The sequence below is a fragment of the Mastigoproctus giganteus genome, chromosome 1, assembly GCF_048544385.1.
Source record: "Mastigoproctus giganteus isolate SK-2022 chromosome 1, ASM4854438v1, whole genome shotgun sequence".
NCBI classification, from domain to species: Eukaryota; Metazoa; Arthropoda; class Arachnida; order Uropygi; family Thelyphonidae; genus Mastigoproctus; species Mastigoproctus giganteus.
Window position 1 is genome coordinate 67,260,350 of NC_143575.1, and position 22,652 is coordinate 67,283,001.

The following is a 22,652-nucleotide window of genomic DNA, read 5'->3' on the forward strand; positions in this document are numbered from 1 at the left end:
GACCGTAACTAATCTGGCAGCATTGGGACCTGTGGGGTGCCGGCTTAGTGGGTTTGCCGGATCACCGGTGGTATTTTAGCACTCACACTTTACCCAACAGTTAACCACCTCATCCTACCTTTAACACATTGACTGCCAAGCTAATTTAAGAAAACAATTCCTCAGGGACCAGAAAATATTTAGCAAATAATTTGATTAGTAATTCTAAAATAAATATTGTAATGTCAGCGTAGTCGTTTTTTCGCTTAAAATATCAAAAGAAAAGAGTTTTTTTATGTCGCATATATGTGGCCAACGTGGCCCAGTAGGTTACTTTATTTATTCAGAAGCCATGTTGGCCACATACTTGTGATGCTAATACGGCATACATATGAAGGTCGTTTGTGATTAGTTTATTGCTAGTGATGCAATAAAACTAACTGCTATAAAATAAACTCATTTGTTAGTGCAATGAATTATCCATCATATTGTGTTGTGTTTTTCCACAAGTTTGTACAATTGTTTTGTAAAAGAAAAAAAAAAAAAAAGAAAAGCTAAAACGGAATGGCTAAAAGAAAATTACTAAAATAAGAGCAACTGAGAGAAATTGCTGGAATTTACAACTAAGCAGAGTTGAATTTTTTCAGAAGTTCAACTTTATCTGTTATGGACAATGGACGGTGTTTGCGCTTTACACCACGAGAGGCACTTCCTTTATGCATTGGAACCATGGCTGGGGCTAAATGTGAGCAGATTACAATAATAAATGCAGAAAAACAAGTAGAAATGGCTTGCTAGTGTTTACGAGTTAGCACCAACAGCTGATGCTGCAACTAACACCACCAAAACAGTAGTGGCAAGTCGGTGCACCGACCCCGGAAATTTGAAATTATGTCCAAATTAGCGGTGGAACCGGATTACCGGTGGCCAGATTAGTGATGGTCAACCTGTATTTTATTTTGTTGGGAAATCCCCGTTTTAGGGTCTGTGCTCTATAAGTTCAACCACCTGTGGTGGTTGAACTTATAGAAAAAATCTAGATTTCAAAATTTTATTACTATTGCATAACACTCAAGGCCATCCAAATGTTGAAGTTGTTACCACCTAATAAAACTTCTTTAATTTACCTATAAAAATGATTACATCAGAAAATCATTACAATGAATTTTAGAAAAAAAATGATTCCGAATCTACTGAAGTGATGGAGGCATGGAAACATTTTTAAATTGTTGACTGTATCGGAATCATAGCTTTATCACTCACTGTTGGAAAAATGGATGGCCAGAGTCAGTTCATTCAGGAAATATGGTTGAACCAACAGAAAACGGAATCAGTGCAATAGTAGAACTTGCTAAGTCGGTAGGAGGGGAAAATTTTGATGATTTGACTACTGAAGATGTTCAAGAGTTACTGGTATAAAAAGAGGCTGGCAGAGCAGATTTAGTGGAAATGGCATGGGAGGTAAATCAAATTGTTTCAGAGGATGATAGCACAAATGAAAATTCTGAAGTTCTAAATTTTACACTAAAAAGCATATGGGAAGGCAGCTTAACCGAACAATTAGAATCTTATTTTTTGAATTCAGATCCTTCAACTGAAAGAAGCACAATGTACAAAATAGAGCTTCAAAATGCTTAGCTCTATACCATTAAATTTACAAAGATCTATCAAGCAAAAGCAAAGCAGCTCAGATTACTGATTTTTTAGAAAGCCAGAAGATACATGAAGTCTAGATGCTGCAGAAGAAAGTTCAGAAAGTGAAGATATTCTGCAACAGAGAAAACATTGTCATTTGATTGAGCTTAGCAACGATGAAGAGAAGAAAATTAAATGAACATATATTATGTGGCATTATGTATTATAGTTTGTATGATGTTTGTTCAGTTATTACTATTTTATAAAAAAAAATTATTAAGTTTCCAATAGTTATAAAAAAAATGGTGTATTATTGTTAGCTTTGGGAACACAACCCCCCCCCCCCCCGCCTTTTTGTACTGGTTCTTAGTCCTGTATAACACAGGATTTTATAGGAGCCTAACTACTGTGTTATACGAGGGTTACCTGTATTGTAAATTAAATCAAAGCATGACAGTAAGATGGATAAGCACTGCAAAAAGTAAATACAACTATAACACATTAGAAAAAACAGAAGTGAGGGGAAGATAGGGGAAAAAATGAAAGAGTGTAATGTGGAAACAATACATGCCTAAAATTTTGAACATTTTAAATAAAAGGCAAACGTATACTAAATTTTCAAGACAATAAAGAACAAATTTAGACTGTAGTCCTCTCAATAGTGGTGAGGCCTAATAATGTGAAATATCACGACAATTATACCATCTCAACAATTCTTTACTTGAATGACAAAAGATAGAACTCAATGGCGGTCTGTACTCTACTTTTAGTTATTTCATTTATTAGTTTTGTTGTGTATAGTTTATGGTATCATCATTTTGATATTTCATATTATTTGTTCTTGGTGCTATTGAGAACTGCTAGTCTAAATTTGTTCTTTACTGGCTTGTAAATTTAGTATATGTTTGCCTTTTATTTAAAATGTTCAAAACTTTAGATACATATTCTTTACACATTACTTTTTTTCTCAATTGTTTTCCCTTTCTCTCCCCTCACTTCTGTTTTTTTATAATGTGTTTTAGTTATATTTGCTTTGTGCAGCATTTATCCACATCTTACTGTCCTAATTTAATTTAATTTACATTTTATATATATACAGGGTGTTTCAGTTAAACGTTTCAGAACTTCTAAGAGGGGTAGGGTACATCCTGACAACTCAAAATCATATAGCAATGTGGGGTCGGAAATGCTTTCCCGAAGCGGTGTTGTACACAGAAGCACCATAAAGAAAAGAGACCGTAAGTGAGAAATCGTTTTAATAATACATGAAAAGAAGCAAAAGGTACACGGATTAAAGTATGTGTTCGAAGTTTCTTCCACGGGCTACAATGCACGCCTCACATCTCCGACGCATGGAAATCCGAACATTCTGGAATACTCCAGGCGAATTTCGAATTTCTTGAACAAGAACGCCAAGTTAGTAGGATGGATGATTACATGAACGCAGAGTTAGCCGATATGCATTTGGCGTACGGGGCTGCAAATTGTAGTGGGCCAGCCGCACAGCGTTTGTATGCGGAATGATATCCGACGAGGCGTATTCCCAGTCATAATTTCTTTGCAAGACTGCACCAGAGGTTAGCTGAGAGAGGTTCATTTGAAAGAGCTGACAGGGACAGAGTAAGAACAGCACGGATTCCAGCCGTCGAACAGAATGTGCTGCAGCATGTACAGGGGAATCCAAGAACGAGTACACGAAGTCTAGCAAACGCAGTCGGGGTTTCCCATTGCAGCGTCTGGAGGATTCTTCAAGAACAAGACATGCATCCGTTTCATGTGCAGCGTGTCCAGACACAGCAACTGGAGGATTATGCACCTCGTATTGCTTTCGCACAGTGGTACCTTGGAAAATGTGCTACAAATCCCCTTTTTCCTGCTGAAGTGTTGTTTTCCGATGAGGCATCCTTCACAAGGGAAAGAATTTTCAACACGCATAACGACCATATCTGGGCGGTCGAGAACCCGCATGCAATACGACGTCGTGCAGCACAGATTCGATTTTCGGTCAATGTATGGGCCGGTATTATGGGAGATCACCTCATCGGACCTTACCTGTTACCATGTCGTCTAACCGGACCTATCTACTTGATCTTTCTGCAGCAAGTATTGCCACAACTTTTGAGAGATGAACAGATTTCTCCATCGACGCAACAGACAATGTGGTTCCAACACGATGGAGCCCCTGCCCATTATAGCGGAGATGTTCGTAACTACCTGGATGTCACATTTGGTCAACAGTGGATCGGACGTGGTGGTCCCGTGCGTTGGCCTGCTCGGTCACCCGACCTATCATGTCTTGATTTTTATTTCTGGGGTCATATGAAATCGCTAGTTTATGACACCCCTGTTGACAATGCTGAGGAGCTGGTTGCAAGAATCGCAGTAGCTGCCGAAGAAATTGGAAATTCGCCTGGAGTATTCCAGAATGTTCGGATGTCCATGCGTCGGAGATGTGAGGCGTGCATTGTAGCCCGTGGAAGAAACTTCGAACACTTACTTTAATCCATGTACCTTTTGCTTCTTTTCATGTATTATTAAAACGATTTCTCACTTACGGTCTCTTTTCTTTATGGTGCTTCTGTGTGCAACACCGCTTCAGGAAAGCATTTCCGACCCCACATTGCTATATGATTTCGAGTTGTCAGGATGTACCCTACCTCTCTTAGAAGTTCTGAAACGTTTAACTGAAACACCCTGTATATACACAGCAAACTCCCATCATAACACTCCCAATTTACTGCACTTTTCTTCTGATTCCATAATCAATCCTGTGAAGTGGGCGGTCAAGCTTATGTTTTCTTGCTTATAGTGCTCTTTGAAAGTACTATAATGGGAGTTTACTGTACATAATTTAATTGACATTAGTAATTATTTAAAAATTACATTTCTCTATTTTTCAATTTGCTGTGAATGAAATCATCCTTTTCCCATTACTCTGTGTATGCCCCAATCATGAGAATCAACAAGGTATAAGTATCATTAATTTTTTTCATAAACAATTACATAAATTTTACATACTCTCCAATTTTTTTGTATTCTGGTTTCATTTATGATAGCTTCCCTCAGAATTTTTTTCCAGTTGCTTTTCTCTGTAGTTGTCTTACTAGTTTCATAACCAAGGCGATGACAATGTTGACTCCACAACAGTTCATCCTCAGCTAAGTTCCTCCAACTTTTGCTGACCTATATATATATATACACACACACACCCATATTTATATATAAAATGTATGGCAATTGATACTTTCAAAGGTAAATAAAATAATATGTAACTATAATTTTTTATGTTAAAATGTCAGCTATGGTAATGCCCACATAATGCTAGGATTTTAAAATGGGATTCAAAATCCACACGACTAGGGAAGGATAGTAAACAACAACATTAATTCTGACCGGTTCCAGCCAACTTTATAATTAAAAAACTCAATCAAAAAAGCACTAAAATATATATAAGAATTTTTGGTATGCCTTAAAGATTTTTAGTAGCTTGTTAATACCATGAATTCTTTCACAGACATCTCTCTAAAAGTGATACCTGCCTTTGTGGATACTCAGGCTTGAGAACTAGCCTAAGTGTCTACAACAAGATTTAGAAATCGCATGTTAAACAATCTTTCCAAAACTCTCAAAATATGGGTGCAGGCACTTTAATAGTTGTCCTTTTCATATTTTCAATCTCCCTGGACCATATACGCTTTCAAGGAAATTGACACATGTACATGTTTTCATAGGACAACAGGATTTGCGACAAAGGCAAGCTAAGGTCATTATAGTAATACTAATTAGACTTGAGATGGCCATGGATTATTCACAGAGCAGATGCCACAATATATCATTAATACACTCATCACTTTTGGTGAGGAATGTTTACAAACTTATCTGAAACTGTCCAATGTAGTTCCACTGTCATGCATCACTGAGTAAGGCAATAAAATTGCTAAATTGACAGATGCCACAATTAAAAAAAACAAAAAAAAATTTTAAAAAAATTAAAAAAAAAAACAGTATTGTAGTAAGTCTATATATGGGGTTCAGTACTCGGCACATAAAAAAGTGTGGGAATAATACAGCTAATACATTTCTTTTAAAAAATAAATTAATTAATAACACTTTACAATAGCCTGCATAGGCAATTTTGACCAATAGCCCATGACGATATTTTTGCATCCACAAATACACTTTGATTTTCATAACTGCTTTGGTGACAATGGTGTCCAGCTTTCTGACTGAGGAACAATGGCATTTTTCTGGTGCCAGTAAATACCATTTTCACTTTGCAGTGAGAAATGGCAGTCATTTAAGTAACTATATATGAAGGTTCGTGTATGCAAGCTTTCCCTATTATCCCATTACATTACATACCATTATAAATTAATTTTATGTGAGCAAAAACGATGAATGGACTAAACTTGTAAGTGATATAATTATCCATAATGAAAGTGAAATTGCCAAAATGAAATGTTCTAAACAAAGCAAATCATACTGATTTTTATTAAAAGTTAATTATATACAGTGAAACTTCCCTTTAACGGACAGCCATGGGGAACGAAAATGTGTCCGTTAGAGAGAAGTGTCCGCTAACAAGAAGTCTGAGGGAGAAAAAAAAAAAAAAGAAAGAAAGAAAAATCGTTAAACGTTTAATGTAAAAGTAAATTAAAATATATACAGATTTTGAACAATATTTTTGTAAATAATATACAATTACATACACAAGAGATAAAGAAAAATCGTTAAACGTTTAATGTAAAATTAAATTAAATTATATACTGATTTTGCACAATATTTTTGTATATAATATACATACAATTGTGCTATGCATATTATGACTTTATCTTAAGAAAAATACATACAGTAATCACTTATTTTCTTCTGCACCTTCTTCCGGCTGATAATTTTGTTTTCAACATTTGTTTGGAGTGAAGAAACCATCGAAAGTCCTTCAGTATCTTCTTCAGCGGCGAAAAACATTTTTAAACGATTGATTTGTATGAGCGCTTCTTCTATTTTCATCGGTGGTTCGTCGTTAATATGTTCTTCGACAGAATGACCTCCTTCCATTTCTTCATCCTCATGAGGAACTTCTTGAAAAATATCGATGATAATGTCATTGATATCTAGAGCACCATCTTCTGTAGTGAGGTTTGAGTCTATATCTTTGTAGCCAGGGTCACTTGTAGCGGAACTATCGTACATTATCAATAGATGTTGAAGTTCTTGTTCTTCTTGGTGCTCCACATTGCTGTTCACAACTTCAATTTTTGCGTTTGAGTTACAAAACAGTTCACGATAGTTTGTTTTCTAATTGGTTTACTGAAGAGGAAATCCAGTGAATCGCATCTAGGATGCTGATTTTCTTTGCAAGGTCACTCGCACATGTTACATCATTCACGTTTGCAATGAGATGTCTTAAAACACGTTTTCTGTAGTGAAGTTTAAAATTTTTTATTATCCCTTGATCCAAGGGCTGACACTCTGCAGATGTGTTTGGTGGCAGAAAAACGATTTGAATGTTGGACAATTCAATGTGCGGGTGAGATGCAGCATTATCCATGAAAAGAATAATTTTTCTGTTTTGACGAATCATGTTTTGGTTAAAGTGACTTATCCATTCGCTCATGATATCTCGTGTCATCCACGCTTTTTTTTAGACTTCCAGTCAACATCCAAAAGATTCAACTTTATGCCCTTGAAACAACGAGGATTTTGTGGGTTTCCTATAACAAGAGGTTGTTCAAAGTCTCCCAGCATATTTGTACACAATAGTACAGTCAAGCCTTCCTTAGAAATTTTTCTGCCCTGGCACTTTTCGTTTTTAGACTCATTGTGTTTTCAGGAAGAGCTTTAAAAAAACAACCCTGTTTCGTCACAGTTGTAAATATCCTTAGCTTCAAAATCACGACATAAATCTTCCAATTTGACGGTCCACTCTGTTACAACCCCAGTATCAACAGATCCACCTTCACCACTTACGGTTTTCCAAGAAATTTTATGCCGCGTTTTGAACTGGTCTAGCCATCCCACAGAAGCTTTGAACTCATTTACTCCCATAGATTTCGCAACCTCCAAAGCCTTTTCCCTAATAATAGGCCCATTAATGGGAATTTTTTTAGCAAGTTAGCAAAACCACTCATACGTAACATTGTCAATTTGAAGTCCAACAGTTTTTGGGAATGATTTTTGAACGTGATCATTTCAGTGTTGCCAAAATTGTTTGAGTAGTTCATTTTTTTTCTTTAGGATGTCGCTTACCTGCGTCTTCCCGATTTTGAATTTTACAGCGAGAGTGCGAACACTATTTTTTTGCCGATCATACGCATTAATGAGTTCGACTTTATCTTTTAAAGTTAAATGTTTACGAGAAGACATTGTGCACTTCACACGACTGAACAAAACTAAAAACCGAAACTGAAAAGACGAAAGGCCGACCATATTCCCCCCCTCCCTGCACACATCGAATTCATCAGAAGTTTTACACGTGCCTTAAAATTCTTGAAAAAGGGTTTAGAACCGCGACGTAAACCTTGATAAAATTCAGAGAATCGGAAATAGAAAATAAACACACGATTGAGGCAAGATGTGGAAGAAACGTTCCTAGAAAAAGGGCCGTGAGCTCGCCCACTGTCCGTTATGGGGAGATCAAATTAAGTGCTAATCTAAACGAAACAGTGCAGACTGCCTGTCCGTGTCCGTTACAGAGAATGTCCGCTAGACAGAAGCTGCAAACACGTTAAAACCAATGGAGGTGAGTTGGGGAATTTGAAAATGTCCGTTGTAGAGAGATGTCCGTTAACGAGAGGTGTCCGTTAGGAGAAGTTTCACTGTATTTACTAAATGTTGTGTTATTTATTAAAGGTTAACTATGCATTATTTGTGAAAGTTAATTAATTGAAACACAAATGATAATCAATAAAAATCTCTCAATGATCAACCAGTTACAGTGAATTTTATTTTCCTGAATTATTGAAATGGCTACGCTTCCCTCTGCAAAGTGGACACCTTCTACTGATCAAAGCTGTTGCTTTAAAGATGTTTATTTTAGAGGGTTACTCCCCCCCCCCCCTTTCCCACCAATGCACTATCATGATATTCTTATTATTATTTTTTAAATTTTTTTTTTTTTATGTGAACCCCAAACACGAGAGGTATTAGAACCTATAGTACTTAGTACCGTGCTTGGGCTGAAGGTTGAGAAGATGAAAGAAGACATTTGTTGACATTGGACTTGAACTTCTGTAGATTGTAATTTTCAGGAAATACGTATGAAGGAAGGTTGTTCCAGAAAACGGCAGTTGAATGAATAAATGAGGAAGATGAAAAGTTGGTTCTGTGGGTTTGAAGTTGGACAGTAAATGGATGTTGGCTGGTGGCGGCACGTGTTTGGACTGTTTTGAAAGAGAGGGCGGGAATTATAGAAGCCAGTTCAGAAGAACAGTGCCCATGGAAGTATCTGTAGAAGAGGCATGCAGCAGAAACAGTACGACTATGAGAAAGCGAGTGGATAGACTCTGTTAGAGATGAATCATTAATTAACCTACCTGCCCTCTTCTGAATGGAATCTAGAAGCCTGAGAGAGGTTTTCGGGGCACCACCCCAGATGTGGGAACAATATTCCATAGCAGGGCGGATTTGTGATTTATACAGAGTGAGCAGCTGTTTGGAAGAAAAGTAACGCCGAGAGCGAAAGAGAAAACCAAGTTTTTTAGATGCAGAGGAAGCAATATTTGTAATGTGCTTGTGCCAAGAGAGATTAGAAGTCAGGGTAATCTCCAAAAGAGATATATCATTTTGCCTAGAAATCGGAGTGTCACTAAAGATAAGCATAGGAGCAGAAGAATCCTTTTTGCGAGATATAAGACAAGACTGAGTTTTAGAAGGGTTGAAATCAACTAAGTTGTCTTTGCCCCACTGGAGAATTACCTGAAGATCAGCATTTAAGGAATTGGTAGCAGATTTTCGAGAAGTTGAAGCTAATTGAGCAGGACAAGGTTTCTCAAAATGGAAAGTTGAATGCAATGTGCTATCATCGGCAAAACTATGGATAGGATTTCCAGTCAATGGAAGAAGGTCATTGATATACAAAAGGAATAGAGTGGGGGAAAGAACTGAACCTTGGGGGACACCGGCATTAGTGGAGAAGTTAGAAGACAGAGAGCCATCTACCATCACCCTCAGTGAGCGATCGGAGAGAAAACTAGATAACCAATTACTAAAAACAGTTGGCAAACCATAAGATGGAAGCTTGTTTAGAAGACCTTTATGCCAAACATGATCAAAAGCCTTTGAGATGTTAAGAGTAACTACTTGTGTTTCACCGAACCTTTCCATTGAATTAGTCCATAAATGGGTAACATAAGCCAGAATATCACCAGTGGATCGACACTGACGGAATCCATACTGGCGATGGTTGATCAGACGGAAGGTTTCTAGGTAGTTTAAGAGTTGGCGGTTAATTGATTTCTCCATTACTTTAGAGAGAGTAGAAGTAATTGCAATGGGACGATAATTGGATGGGAGGGATTTGTTACCCTTTTTGGGAACTGACTGGATATGAGCAAATTTCCAAGCAGAAGGAAAAACACCTTTGGAATAAGAAAGGGAAAAAAGGCGGCAAAGAATAGGAGTAAGTTCAGGAGCACAGGTTTTGAGAACAAGTGGAGAAATACCATCAGGACCTGGAGCTTTCTCAGCATCAAGATTTATCAAAATCCTTCTGATATCCTTTTGATGGAAGAACACAGGAGGCATTGAATGGAGCGTGTTGGGAATGGTGGGAGGTGTTTTACCAAGAGGCGTCTCCGTAGCCAGGTGGGAAGGAGCAGCAGTGCATAGCACATGCTTCTTGATTAGACCGGGGTTCGAGCCCATGACCACCAAATACGGAGGATGCGGAAAGGTCAGGGAATGACCACCGCATATCCCGGAGCAATATGGCCTTAGTTGCTAATGCTCCTAAAAACCAAATAACAAACAAAACAAACAATTTTACCAAGATCATAAATACATGAGCTGGAAGAAAAATGGGATGCTAGCAGGTCAGCTTTATCCTTGGCTGAAGTGACAACAGAACCATCTGGTTTGGACAGAGGTGGGAGCAGAGATGGGCAAAAGTTGCGGCCAATAGCTTTGGCAAGAGACCAGAATGCTCGGCTACCATTAGGGCAAGAAGCAAGTTTTCTACTCTTAGCCTGTTCAAACTCTAGTTTGGACTGATTAATAACTGCTTTACAATTGTTGCGAGCTTTGGTGTAGGCAGAAAATGAAACTGAAGAATTAGAAACAAGCCAATTACGATATGCAACATTCTTCTCTTGAACAGCCTTAGCACATTTATTGGAAAACCAAGGTTTAGATAAGGGACGAGATTTTAGAGTGGAGTGTGGGATAAAGGATTCCATTCCTGCAAGAATAATTTCACTGACACGATCTGAGCAAACACTGACATCAGAAGTTTTGAAACAGTAATCCGACCAAGGAAAAGAAGAAAAGAAGTCTCGCAGGTCATCCCATTTTGCATTCTTGTAATGCCAAACAACACGAGGTTGGGAATAGCCATGAGATAAAGGTTCCATTGGAGAAGAGACAATCACCAAGTTGTGATCTGACGTGCCTAAAGGACCTCTCACTTCGACCGTGTACTTAGAAGGGTTGTTTGTGAGAAAAAGATCAAGCGTATTGGCTGTATGATTAGGATTGTCCGGTATTCTTGTAGGTAAATGAACAATCTGTGCTAGGTCATTTGTAATTGCAAAAGCCTCAGCATCCCGACCTGCTGGGTCGGTGTGACTAGAAAACGGAAGCCAGCTGGAGTTGTGAACGTTAAAATCACCAAGGAAAACTACCTCACTGTTAGGAAAGTTGGACTGGAGAAAGTCAATTTGCAAAGAGAGGAAGTCAAAGAGCTCCAAGTGATTAGTGGAGTTGGGAGAACGGTAGAGACAACAGATGAATTTGACACAATGAGGTAGAGAGATTTTAAGCCAGAGAAGATCAAAGAGAGGAGATTCCAAATTGCTAAGTCTCTGACAGGGAATATCAGAACGGACATATGCACAAGTACCACGTTTGAGGCGAAAGGAATCATATAGCGAATAATTTGGGCATCTGAGATGAGCAGTAGTTGAATCACGATAACTGAGATTCTGTCAGAAAAAGTACATGGGGTTTGGCAGACTGCAAGTGGAAATGGACATCGTTAAGATTAGAATTAAGACCACGTATATTTGTGAAATGAATTAGGAAGTCCTTCGGGAGGTTTAGATCTTTTCGCAGATAAGCTTGCTCTATTAGTTTGACAATGATTAATATACTATGATTAATACTATAACAGTAAATAATATCCTTTCTAATATTCTTGCTATATTGTATAACTAAATAAACAAATCCATCCATTTACTGAAATTTTAAGCAATACAAAATACACACTGGCACCAATGATATCAAGTGTAGGAGCTTTAGTATTAGCAATGGCCAAATGGTGCAAGCAAGCCTATGGCTTATGCTGCACCAGCCAAGAAAAAAAATAAAAATAATAAAATAAATTAATATGAGAAAAGGAAATAGACAATCTTGCATTTCCCTCCTCCTGGAGGTAATTATCCCACTGACCTTTGAATTTCCCAAAACTGTCAGCCTTTACCACCGATGTAGGTAACTTATTCCAGTAATTTATAACTTGCTGGCTAAAATAAAACTTCTGGAATCCAGTCTAAACATCTCCTCCCATAACTTGAAATTATGGCCCCTAGTTCTAGAATCATTTATAATGTTGAAAATTTCGTCCTCATTCATTTTGCTTATGCCTCTCAGAGCCTTAAACAACTCAATCAAGTCTCCTCTAAGGTGCTTAGTTTCCAAGCTCTGCAGCCCACATATTCCAAGTCTTTCCTCATATGGACACCCTTTTGCCAATCTCACCAGGTGAGTTACCCATCTTTGGGCCCTTTCAAGAAGCACAATGTCTTTCTTTAGGTGCAGCCCCCATACTTGAGCATAGTATTCCAAATGTGGTCTAACAATAGCCTTATATAATGGGATTATGAAATTTCAACGTCATTAATTACATTTTTTTCAACTTCACTCCCATAATTTCTCATTGACACAAAGTAAGTTGAGTTTGTCTGCAAATTCAGCTGGGGTATCTAATACTATCCCATGGCCATTACATAAGGGTCCGATCTGGTTTGTCCTTCTCTTCTTTGCATTTATATATGTGAAGAATTCCTTATCCCCACTCTTTGCCAGCAATTTCTCATAATCTGTCTTTGCTAGCCTAACCTTTTCTGTGACACTATTACAGATCAATTTGTAGCTGTTATTGGCTTCAGTACTTTTCATTGTTTGTTATTTGGTTTTTAGAAGCATTAGCAACTAAGGCCATATTGCTCCGGGATATGTGGTGGTCATTCCCTGACCTTTCCGCATCCTCCACATTTGGTGGTGACGGGCTTGAACCCCGGTCTAATCAAGAAGCGTGTGCTACGCACTGCTGCTCCTTCCCACCTAGCTACGGAGGCGCCTACTTTTCATTGTGCTGTAAGTGGAATGTTGAGAAAAAGTCCCAAGCAAGGATAAAATTTGGAAGTGTCTTCAATTCTGTCCAAACACAATAAGAGAGAGAGAGAGTATATGATGAGAGCCTTGTCAAGCAATTTGGTTCTGGAAAGAATGTGCAAGGTTCGTGGGGTACAATTCAATTTTCTTGGTGTGGACTGCGCTTGGTTAACAGGAGAGACTTTCTTATAGGAATGGGTTACACTTAACCAGAAGAGGTGCAAGAATATTTACTAAACCTGAGGCAGTTTAGGTGGATCAGAAAACTTTTAGCTTGGTGGGTACATAGACTAATAGATTAACTACAGCCACATGCAGAGGTGTAAGTAATTCCTGCTCTGCTTCTATTGGAACATGAAACAACCTAGAAAGCAAGGTGTCAGCGATGTCAGGGTCTGCTGAGGTTCCTCATGGAACAGGCAAATACATGGGCTGTGATAAGACAACTACGAGTAAAAACAGGCACATCTATATTTGCATGTATACTAATGCTGGGCACATAGTAAATAAATTTTATGAATTTGAAATACTGGTTAAGTCATCATATGTGGACATTGCAGGGATATTGGAGATGTAGTGCTACTCAGACATAAGGGATGCAGAATTTGAATAAGAGAAGTATGGTGGGTACAGAAAGGGCAGGAGGGAGAAGGGAATGTGCTCATAGTTAAGAATCATATAAAATGTCAGGTAGTGCATCCAGCTGACATGGGTGGACAGTGAGTCAGTTTGGTGTGGCATATGCATGGGGGAAAAATTAGCGGGAATGTGCTATAGTCTAATTGTGATGAGTATAATGAACTATATACACAATCAGAGCAGACCAGTAAATCAGAATGTCTTATAATGAGGGATTCTAACTTTCCAGATATTGACTGGAACTTGTGGGTTAGTCATTTCCATAACAGCAAAACATTTATAGATTTATTGCATTACTGTTTTCTACAGTTGTATGTTAGAGAGGCAACAACAGAAAGAAATACTCTTTATCTGATTATCAGCAGTAATTTTTCATGCATTATGTATCTGCAAATAAAAGAACCACTGGGTAGAGTCTACGTTGATTCGTTGCAAGCCAGTTAACTGTTTGGTACATGACAATTCTACTGTTGGCATTCGTGATGAGCAGATGTGCTTATTACAGCTCTTCGTAGATACAGTATAGAAGTATAGATAAGAGGGGATTACAGAAGTAGAGCAGGATTTCAGAGGTTATTTAGTATATTGTAAAGTTTATTTTAATAAGTTTTTTTTTTCTTTTACTGTAATAGTTTGACTTTTTCAATATTATAAATATAATTATTTGAAAGTTTCTTTTATTAATAATTAGTAAATTTTATAATGGTTATTACAAGATCTGCCTTGAAGACTTCTTCAGAGGGTACCATGACTCATACGGAAATGGCCGATGGCAATTCCTGGGTGAGTCATAATTTTATCCCTTGCAGAACCTGTGGCATGTATTCCAAGGTCGACCTAGTAGATAATCCTAGTTCACTTGGAGATTCTTTTCTTTGTCACCGGTGTAAGAAGTGCGCTGAACTTAAGTTACAATTTGGTGCATTGCTAGAACAATTTCAGTCACTGAAAAAACGGATGCTTGCCCTCGAGAATAATGTAACTGGGAGCTTTTCAGGGACTCAAGGCTCTAGCAACATACAAAGTGATGCACTCCTGATTCGGGCCTTGAGAACCGAATAGCCAAGTGCAAACTACTCTGGTTCGAAAGGACTTAAATTTTATTAGGAGACTCCATTGTCAGGGAAACAGGAAATATTTTTTGTAATAAGGATAGGTGGAGTAGAACCAGGGTATGTCTTCCAGGAGTAACTATTTTAATGGTGTCACCAACAGACTGTCAGATTTTATGCGGGGTAAAGAGAATATTATTATTCATGTGAGGACTAATGACATTAAGCATACAAGATCTAATGATTTGTTAGACAAATATAGAACCATGCTGAAGAAATGCTGCGAGTTAGGTCACAATGTCTGTGTCTGCAATTCTGCCCAGGCATGACAGGAGAGATTATTTGCTGAAAGCCTTGTGGATTAACTCAAGACTTGAAGGCCTCTGCAAGGCTTTTGGGGGAAAATTTCTATCAGCTTGGCCCGCACTTGTTGGTAGAAGGAATCTGTTTTGTAGATAGAGATCTACATCTCCTCTGTCGATAGAGAAAAAATATGAAATTGTGAAACGCTTTGAGTGAAATGAAAGACCATGTGATATTGCACGTGTACAGGCCTAAATGAAGCAACGGCGAAAAGCACATGACAATTGCAAACTTGACAGGTTGAAAATTGAAAAGGGCTCAATTGTAAAGGGCTTAAAAATTTTAGAAAACAGACTCCAACGAAGAACGCGTTATAGCTACAAAGCAAGGAATAAAAAAAATTATTAGCTTGCTACGAAGAAATTCTGCGTGAAAAAAAGAACGCATGTGTCGTCAGACGAATTTGTTAGATTTTATGAAGCCATCGACATCGAAATAACTTTTTTACGTAAGTCATTTGTTTTTTTAATACATATTTTGTATTAATATGTATAAAGAACTGCAATTTTATTAATATTTTTCTTCTAAACTAGTGTTTTTGTTAGTCCTTGGTCCCAATTAAGCAAAATTTATATGTATTTATATGCAAAGTTTTACCCCGACTTACGCGAATTCGACTTACGCGATTTTCGTCGGACCCACCTATCGCGTAACTTCGGGGTATTACTGTACAGTAAAATCTTGTTAATACAAACTCTGTTTATACAGAGTACTCATTTATATGAAGTACATACCATTCCCCTGCAAAAGGATTGGCTTTTCTATGTAAATATATTCTTATTAGGTTAATATGTATTACAAAGTTCTTTTTCACCCCGTGAGAAATAAATATTGTTATTTTGTATGTTAATACAAATCTTAGCACAGCTGTCCAATTATTGCCCCTGTTATTGCCTCTGGCCACCCGATTCCCTGCTTCCCGAAGGATGGCACTGACTTGTTAGAAAATATTTTTGTGTAAACAAAACTAGTTTATTGTAGCTACAACATAAGTGCATTCTGAAAAACATCATGTTAAATTAACAAAAGAATAAAAACAGTTTTTCTAAGTTGTTTACATATACTTCCTTGCTCTCCATGGGATTAAGGTCAGTTGCAATTGTTATCCCAGTTCAAAGAATCTTTTGCTACAATATACAGTAATCTATTTTTTGTGCCATTTTATCTGAGCTGATGTCTTTTTCGGAACTTGTGTCTTTAAATTAATTTAAAGTTTGTTTTTATTAAATCTCATCTAGTAGTGTTGTGGTTACAAAATGTAAACTGATGGAACTGAGCCTGGAAATTAAACTGAAAATTGTACAAGAGGCTGATAGGATTGAACTTGGCAAAACAGACAATGCAAAAGAATACGACAACATCTACAATACTGAAAAACCGAAAAAACTTGAAGAACTTAAAAAACTTGAAGTGATATAGTGATAAAAAAAACAGGAAACGAATTCCTGGTTCAAAACACAAGGAGCTTGAAACAAAACATTTCGAGTGGTGCCAACAAATGCGTGCATCTAATTTGCCAATATCAGGTCTGATTTTGCAAGAAACAGCAAATTATTTGCTGCAACATGGAACTAGCAACTTCAACTGCAGCAACATGGAACTAGCAACTTCAAATGCAGCAGTGGCTGGCTCCAAAGATTTAAAGACAGGAATAACTTGGTTTCGCAAAATGTTTGTGGCAAGTCTGGATTAGTCGACACAAGAAAAAGGCTACAGACTGGTTGTGTTCTGTATGGTCCATTCTTGAAAAATATGAGGCGAAGGATATTTTTAATTTTGATAAGACTGGTTTATTTTAACTTTAAGGGGTGTGTCAGGATAGTTAACTATACAAGAACACTAAGTCTTAATTTTTTGTACAGTAATGTCAGAAGTGTCATCAATGAAATTAGTGAATTCGAACTGCTCGTTAGGACAAGTAATGCTGACATAATAGGGCTTACGGAAACATGGTGCCACCCAGAGATAGGGGATGATGAGTTTCAGTACGGTATGTATAATGTATTTAGGAAGGATAGGGAAGATAGAAGGGGTGGCAGGGTCATGCTTCTTATCAAAAGCGTCCTGAGCGCGATGAAAGCCTTCCTGGATTCAGCATGCTAATATAGAATCTGTGTGGTGTGAGATAGTTGGAAGCAAAGGTATAATGAGAGTGGGGATAAGCTACAAGCCAGGGGATTGTGAAGATTATGATAAGAGCCTCTACATGCAAATGGAATGGGCAAGTAAGCGTGAATGTCTTATTATGGGCAATTTTAATTTACCTCTAATTGATTGGAGAAAATGGAAGGGAAACTCCACATGGGGACAAAATTTTTAAATCAACTAGATGATTATTTGTATCAACATGTCAGGGAGAGTACTAGAGAAAACAATACTCTAGATCTCATCATCACCCATGAACCAGATGACATAATAGGGCTGACAGTACAGGAACCAGTAGCAGGAAGTGATCATGGAGTTCTACTGTGGACGATGAAGAGAGTGGTAGCAGTAGTTAAAGGCAAAGGAATGGGTTATAACCTCGGGAAATGAAATTACGATGGCTTAAGGTGCTACATGGCCTCTATTAACTGGGTAGATATATCATAGAGAGCGAATACAACTGAACTATGGTATACCTTTAAAACATTAATCACAGTAGCCTTGAATGCGCATATACCATTAAAAAAATACTCCACGAGAAGGATTCCAAGTTGGACGACTAATGAAGTTGCCAGATTACTTGAGCAGAAAAAGACAGCATGGAAAAGTTACAGAGCAAGAAAAAGTACAGAAGCGTATAACAGCTACAAATTGATCTGTAATAGTGTCACAGAAAAGGTTAGGCTGGCAAAGAAAGATTATGATAAATTGCTTGCAAAGAGGGGGTTAAGGAATTCTACACATACAAGGTGTTTCAAAAATGATGGTCAATAATTTAAAGGTGAAAAGTACAAATTAAAATAAGCAAAAAAGTCCCAGTAAATATCGGGCTGCAAATGAACCGTTTTCGAGTTAATGCACATTTTCTGTTAAGATGACTATGGGTGCACTAGTTTAGCAAAAAGCTGTGAATCCTTTGATAAGGGTAGTTTTATTAAACATAAGATAATACATTTTTTATTTTTGGTTTCAACACCGCAGGATTTTACTAGATCTCTATATTTACTATTTTGATTCCGTTCTGCTCTGTGCGGAACGATAAGTAAAATAAAATGATGGGTTGTAGTTAAAGTTGGTTTAATGGTAGAGACAGTAAAACAGAATATGTGTAAATACATACAGTAACCGGTAATACAAAAAGCTTTCGGGCTTTAGGTAGCCCTTCGTCAGTTAACCGTTGGACTGAAATTTTTAGGAACATAGAACTTAAGAGCCTGCGATGGCAGGCTCTTAAGTTCTACATACATGAACTGCATGATGCAACAACTAATCATTGGAAGTTAAAGACATGGCAGAAAGTGTGGTCAAAATAGATGGTCTCCTAGTAATTCTGTCCACACATTCAACGAGAAATGTTGCTAATGTTGTGACTCGTGAACTGCATTAGGATTTTTGTCGGACCAAACATGACAGTTATGAAAATTAAAAATAGCACGACGAGCAAACCTGGCTTCATCAGCAAACAAAATGTTGTTTAAAAATTGGGGTTCAGGAAACACTGCTGTTGCAACCATTGGCAGAAGTTTACTCTGGGAGGGTAGGCTGAGATCTTGTACAAGTTGGATATGGTAAGGGTACAGTAATTGGTGATGTAAAATTTACCACATACCGCTATGACTCGGTATATGCTCTTGCAGAGCAACCCTCCTTGTCGAAATTCCTGGATTTTGTTATATTCTTTCTAACACCCTTACCTCAACATCAGGTGTTATGCTTCTGAGCTTACCTGCCTGCTCGTACTCCATGTGCGAAGCCCCATGTTCTCTAAGGCATTAATGTACCATGATGAATGTGCGCCTATTGGTCTGCCTTTGGCGGGAAAATGCTCCTTCTGCAGGTTTGGGTGCACTGCTGTTGGCTTTACCATACATGAAGTGTATGTCCGTATACTCTTCGTTGCTGTAACCTCTTTCCATGTTGACTATCCTTTGACAAGTACCAGTAGGCCTGCTACGTCTCAGAGCATTGAGAGAGGAGAAAGGGAGAGAATGAGCATAACCTAACCTAAACAAACAAGTCAGTGGTGGATCCCAACTAGAAATGTGCAATATTTTGAAAATGATTCACTTAGGGATCCATGTTTACTAGGCTTTTTTTTGTATATTGTAGTCTGTACAGTTCACCTTTAAGTTATTGACCATCACTTTTGAAACACTCTGTATATAAATGTAAAGAAGAGAAGAACAAACCCCAGATGGGCCCTTATGTAATGGACGTGGGATAGTATTAGATACCTCCCAGGTGAAGTTGCAGATGAATTTAATGGTTACTTTGCATTGCTATTTACAGAAGAAAAACCCTTTACGGAAAAAAGAAATTATGGGAGTGAAGTTGAAAAAAAAATGTAATTAATGATGTTGAAATTTCACACATTTATTTAATAAAAAACTTTCAAGCCTACAGTCCAGTAAGGCTCCTGGGTTGATGGCATATACCCTATAATCTTAAGGGAGGTGGCAAGTGAGTGCATTGAACCATTGAGACTAATTATGTGGCATCACTGGACTCGGGAGTGGTTCCGTTGGATTAGAAAAGTGACAACGTATCTCCAATACATACATAAGGGCGGTTCTAAGAGTGAAGTGGGAAATTACCGGCCGATTAGTGTAACTTCAGTAGGAGGGAAAATCATGGAGACAATGATCAAAGTTGGAATTCAGGATCATTTAGATAAAAATGGAATTCCGAAGGATACTCAGCATGGTTTTGTAAAGGGAAAATCATGTTTAACTAATCTGGTTGGCTATTTTAACAGGATCACTCAAGAGCTGGACTTTGGGAATAATTTTGACACTGTTTATTTGGATTTCAGCAAAACATTTGACTCAGTCCCACACGAGCGGTTACTTTATAAGATGGAACAGGTTGGGATCGCAGGGAAAATCCTTAAATGGACAGCTGGATGGCTTCAGTGCAGGAGGCAGAGGGTTGTGATAAATGGTTATTCCTCAGATTGGGTTGATCTAAGATCAGTATTAGGACCGTTGTTGTTTTTGATTTTCGTAAATGACATCGATGATGGGATTGAGGGCGTGATGTCAAAATTTGCAGATGATGTAAAGATTGGTAGAGTGGTTAATGATCACCGCCAAGCAGAGCTTCTTCAGAATGACCTAGATAGCTTCAGGGATGGTCAGAAAAATGGCAGCTATGCTTTAATCCAGCAAAGTGTAAGGTATTGCACCTGGGAAACAGTAACCCCAAAATAACTTATACACTTGGCGGAGTTTAATTAAAGCCAGTAGTGGAGAAAAGGGACTTGGGTGTTAAGATATGGTCAGACATCAAGTTCTCTGAGCATTGTAGACAGGTTGCAAGGAAGGCCCACGGTGTCCTATCGATGATTTATTGAACAACTGCTAGTAGAGATAAGGACGTCATAATCCCATTGTATAAGGCTATTGTTAGACCACACTTGGAATACTGTGTTCAGGTATGGAGACCCCACCTAAAGAAAGACATTGTTCTCCTTGAAACAGTCCAGAGACGAGTAACTCGCCAGATGAGATTCGCAAAAGGGCACCCATACGAGGAAAGACTTCGAATATGTGGGTTGCAGAGCTTGGAAACTAGGCATCTTAGAGGAGACTTGATTGAGTTGTTTAAGGCTCTGAGCGGCATAAGCAAAATGAATGAGGATGAAATTTTCATGGTTATAAATGGTTCTAGAACTAGGGGCCATAATTTCAAGTTATGGGAGGGAGATGTTTAGACTGGATTGCAAGGTCAACTGGATTCAAAGTTAGTCACGGGAGGAGAAAAATGCTTAGGTTGTCCATTTCCCTTTCTCTTATTTATTAATTATTATTTATTTTAGTTTTTTTTATTCTTATTATTTTATTTTATTTATTTTTTGTTATCTTATTATTATTGTTATTTATTATTATTATTATTTTATTTTATTTTTTTTTGACTGGTGCAACATAAGCCATAAGCTTCCTTGCACCATGTGGCCATTGCTAATAATAATACTATTCTCTGCATGCATCCATTCATTGCACAACAGTTCAGTGTATGGGACAGTTCGGCGCACGACAGCTCAGTGTACAAGAAAATTTGGTGAAAGACAATTTGGCTAAACCTCAAAGGTGAGTGTGGAGTTTAGCACAAATTTTACTAAAACTACATGTAATTTATGTAAGACTGTTAAGTGCACCAAAACATTTGTTTTGGTGCACTTAACAGTAATTTAACTTGCTTTCAAATGAATTGTCCACTCGACTTTACCACTTGATTCCACCCATTCCCCATTTTCAGAACTACACTTACACTCTTATACTGATCCTACAGTAAAGAGCTACTTTATTTATGACTTATTTCTGGATTCCTTGGATCCTGGGAGTTCATAAGCCAAGGAATTTCTCAGCTCAGAGAATGAAGAAATCCTTCCAGCTTCGGCTTCAAAAAAGAAAAAAAAAAATGAAAACCAGATCTACCACTGAGTCTCCAAAACCTGAGGAAAATACCTAAGGTTCAGATGAGGTCAATATAGAGAACATAGAAACTTCCTCTGAGGCAGTTGGCACTACCCTGGATAAAATTATCATGACCAGACTCAAACTTGAGAACTTAATCCCAGTTACAACTAGAAAAAAGATAAGTCAGTATTAGACAATACTTGAACATGCAGTGAATGCATATAAAAAATCAAATTTTGAGAACAAAATCAGACACAAAAGAGACAGAAATTGAAATACAGAAGCAACAAACTCAATCTTATGCACAAGCATTAAAGAACAAGATTCCCAGTAAATCTAGGAAGCAAGAGACTGCACCTATAGAGAACAAAGATGAAAATGTGGTCATTTATGACCTTCTGAAGGATATAAACTTGACACAAGTGAGGCCATAAAACAAGTCATCACAAAAAACTTGGAAAATGAATTTAATCAATCAAAATCAAGGGACTCTGGAAAATTGGAAAGACTGGACTGGTAATTGAGACAGCCACTTAAGCTGATGTGGACAAAATCAGGAATAATTCCAAGATAAATGGAGCCTGATAACGGACAAACCCAAAATCAGAGGTCCAAACATTATTATCTTTGACATTGACGACAAGACCAAAAGTGATATCATTGCAGAAATTTATGAAAAAAACATCCAAGATTTCATGACTAAAGAAGAAGTAAACAGTGAATTTATACTAAGATATAACTCAAAAGCACGGTCAGAAAAATCCACCAACTGGATTGCTGAAATCTCACCTAGAGATGGCAATTACTTAGCAACTGACAGAGAATATACAATAGCAGGGGAAGCCATAGGTATAGGGAACATTTCCAAATA

At 37.7% G+C, this 22,652-nt stretch overlaps 1 protein-coding gene across 1 annotated transcript in view; it reads right to left on the reverse strand.

Moving 5' to 3' along the window:
- The window catches only part of LOC150090870 (F-box/WD repeat-containing protein 8-like), a 313,991-nt gene that overhangs the window by 232,232 nt on the left and 59,107 nt on the right, over window positions 1–22,652 (reverse strand). The window contains exon 3 of the mRNA XM_090380425.1: window positions 4,633–4,797. Within this exon, the coding sequence (XP_090236551.1) occupies window positions 4,633–4,797 (165 nt within the window). The remainder of the gene's footprint in view (window positions 1–4,632; window positions 4,798–22,652) is intronic.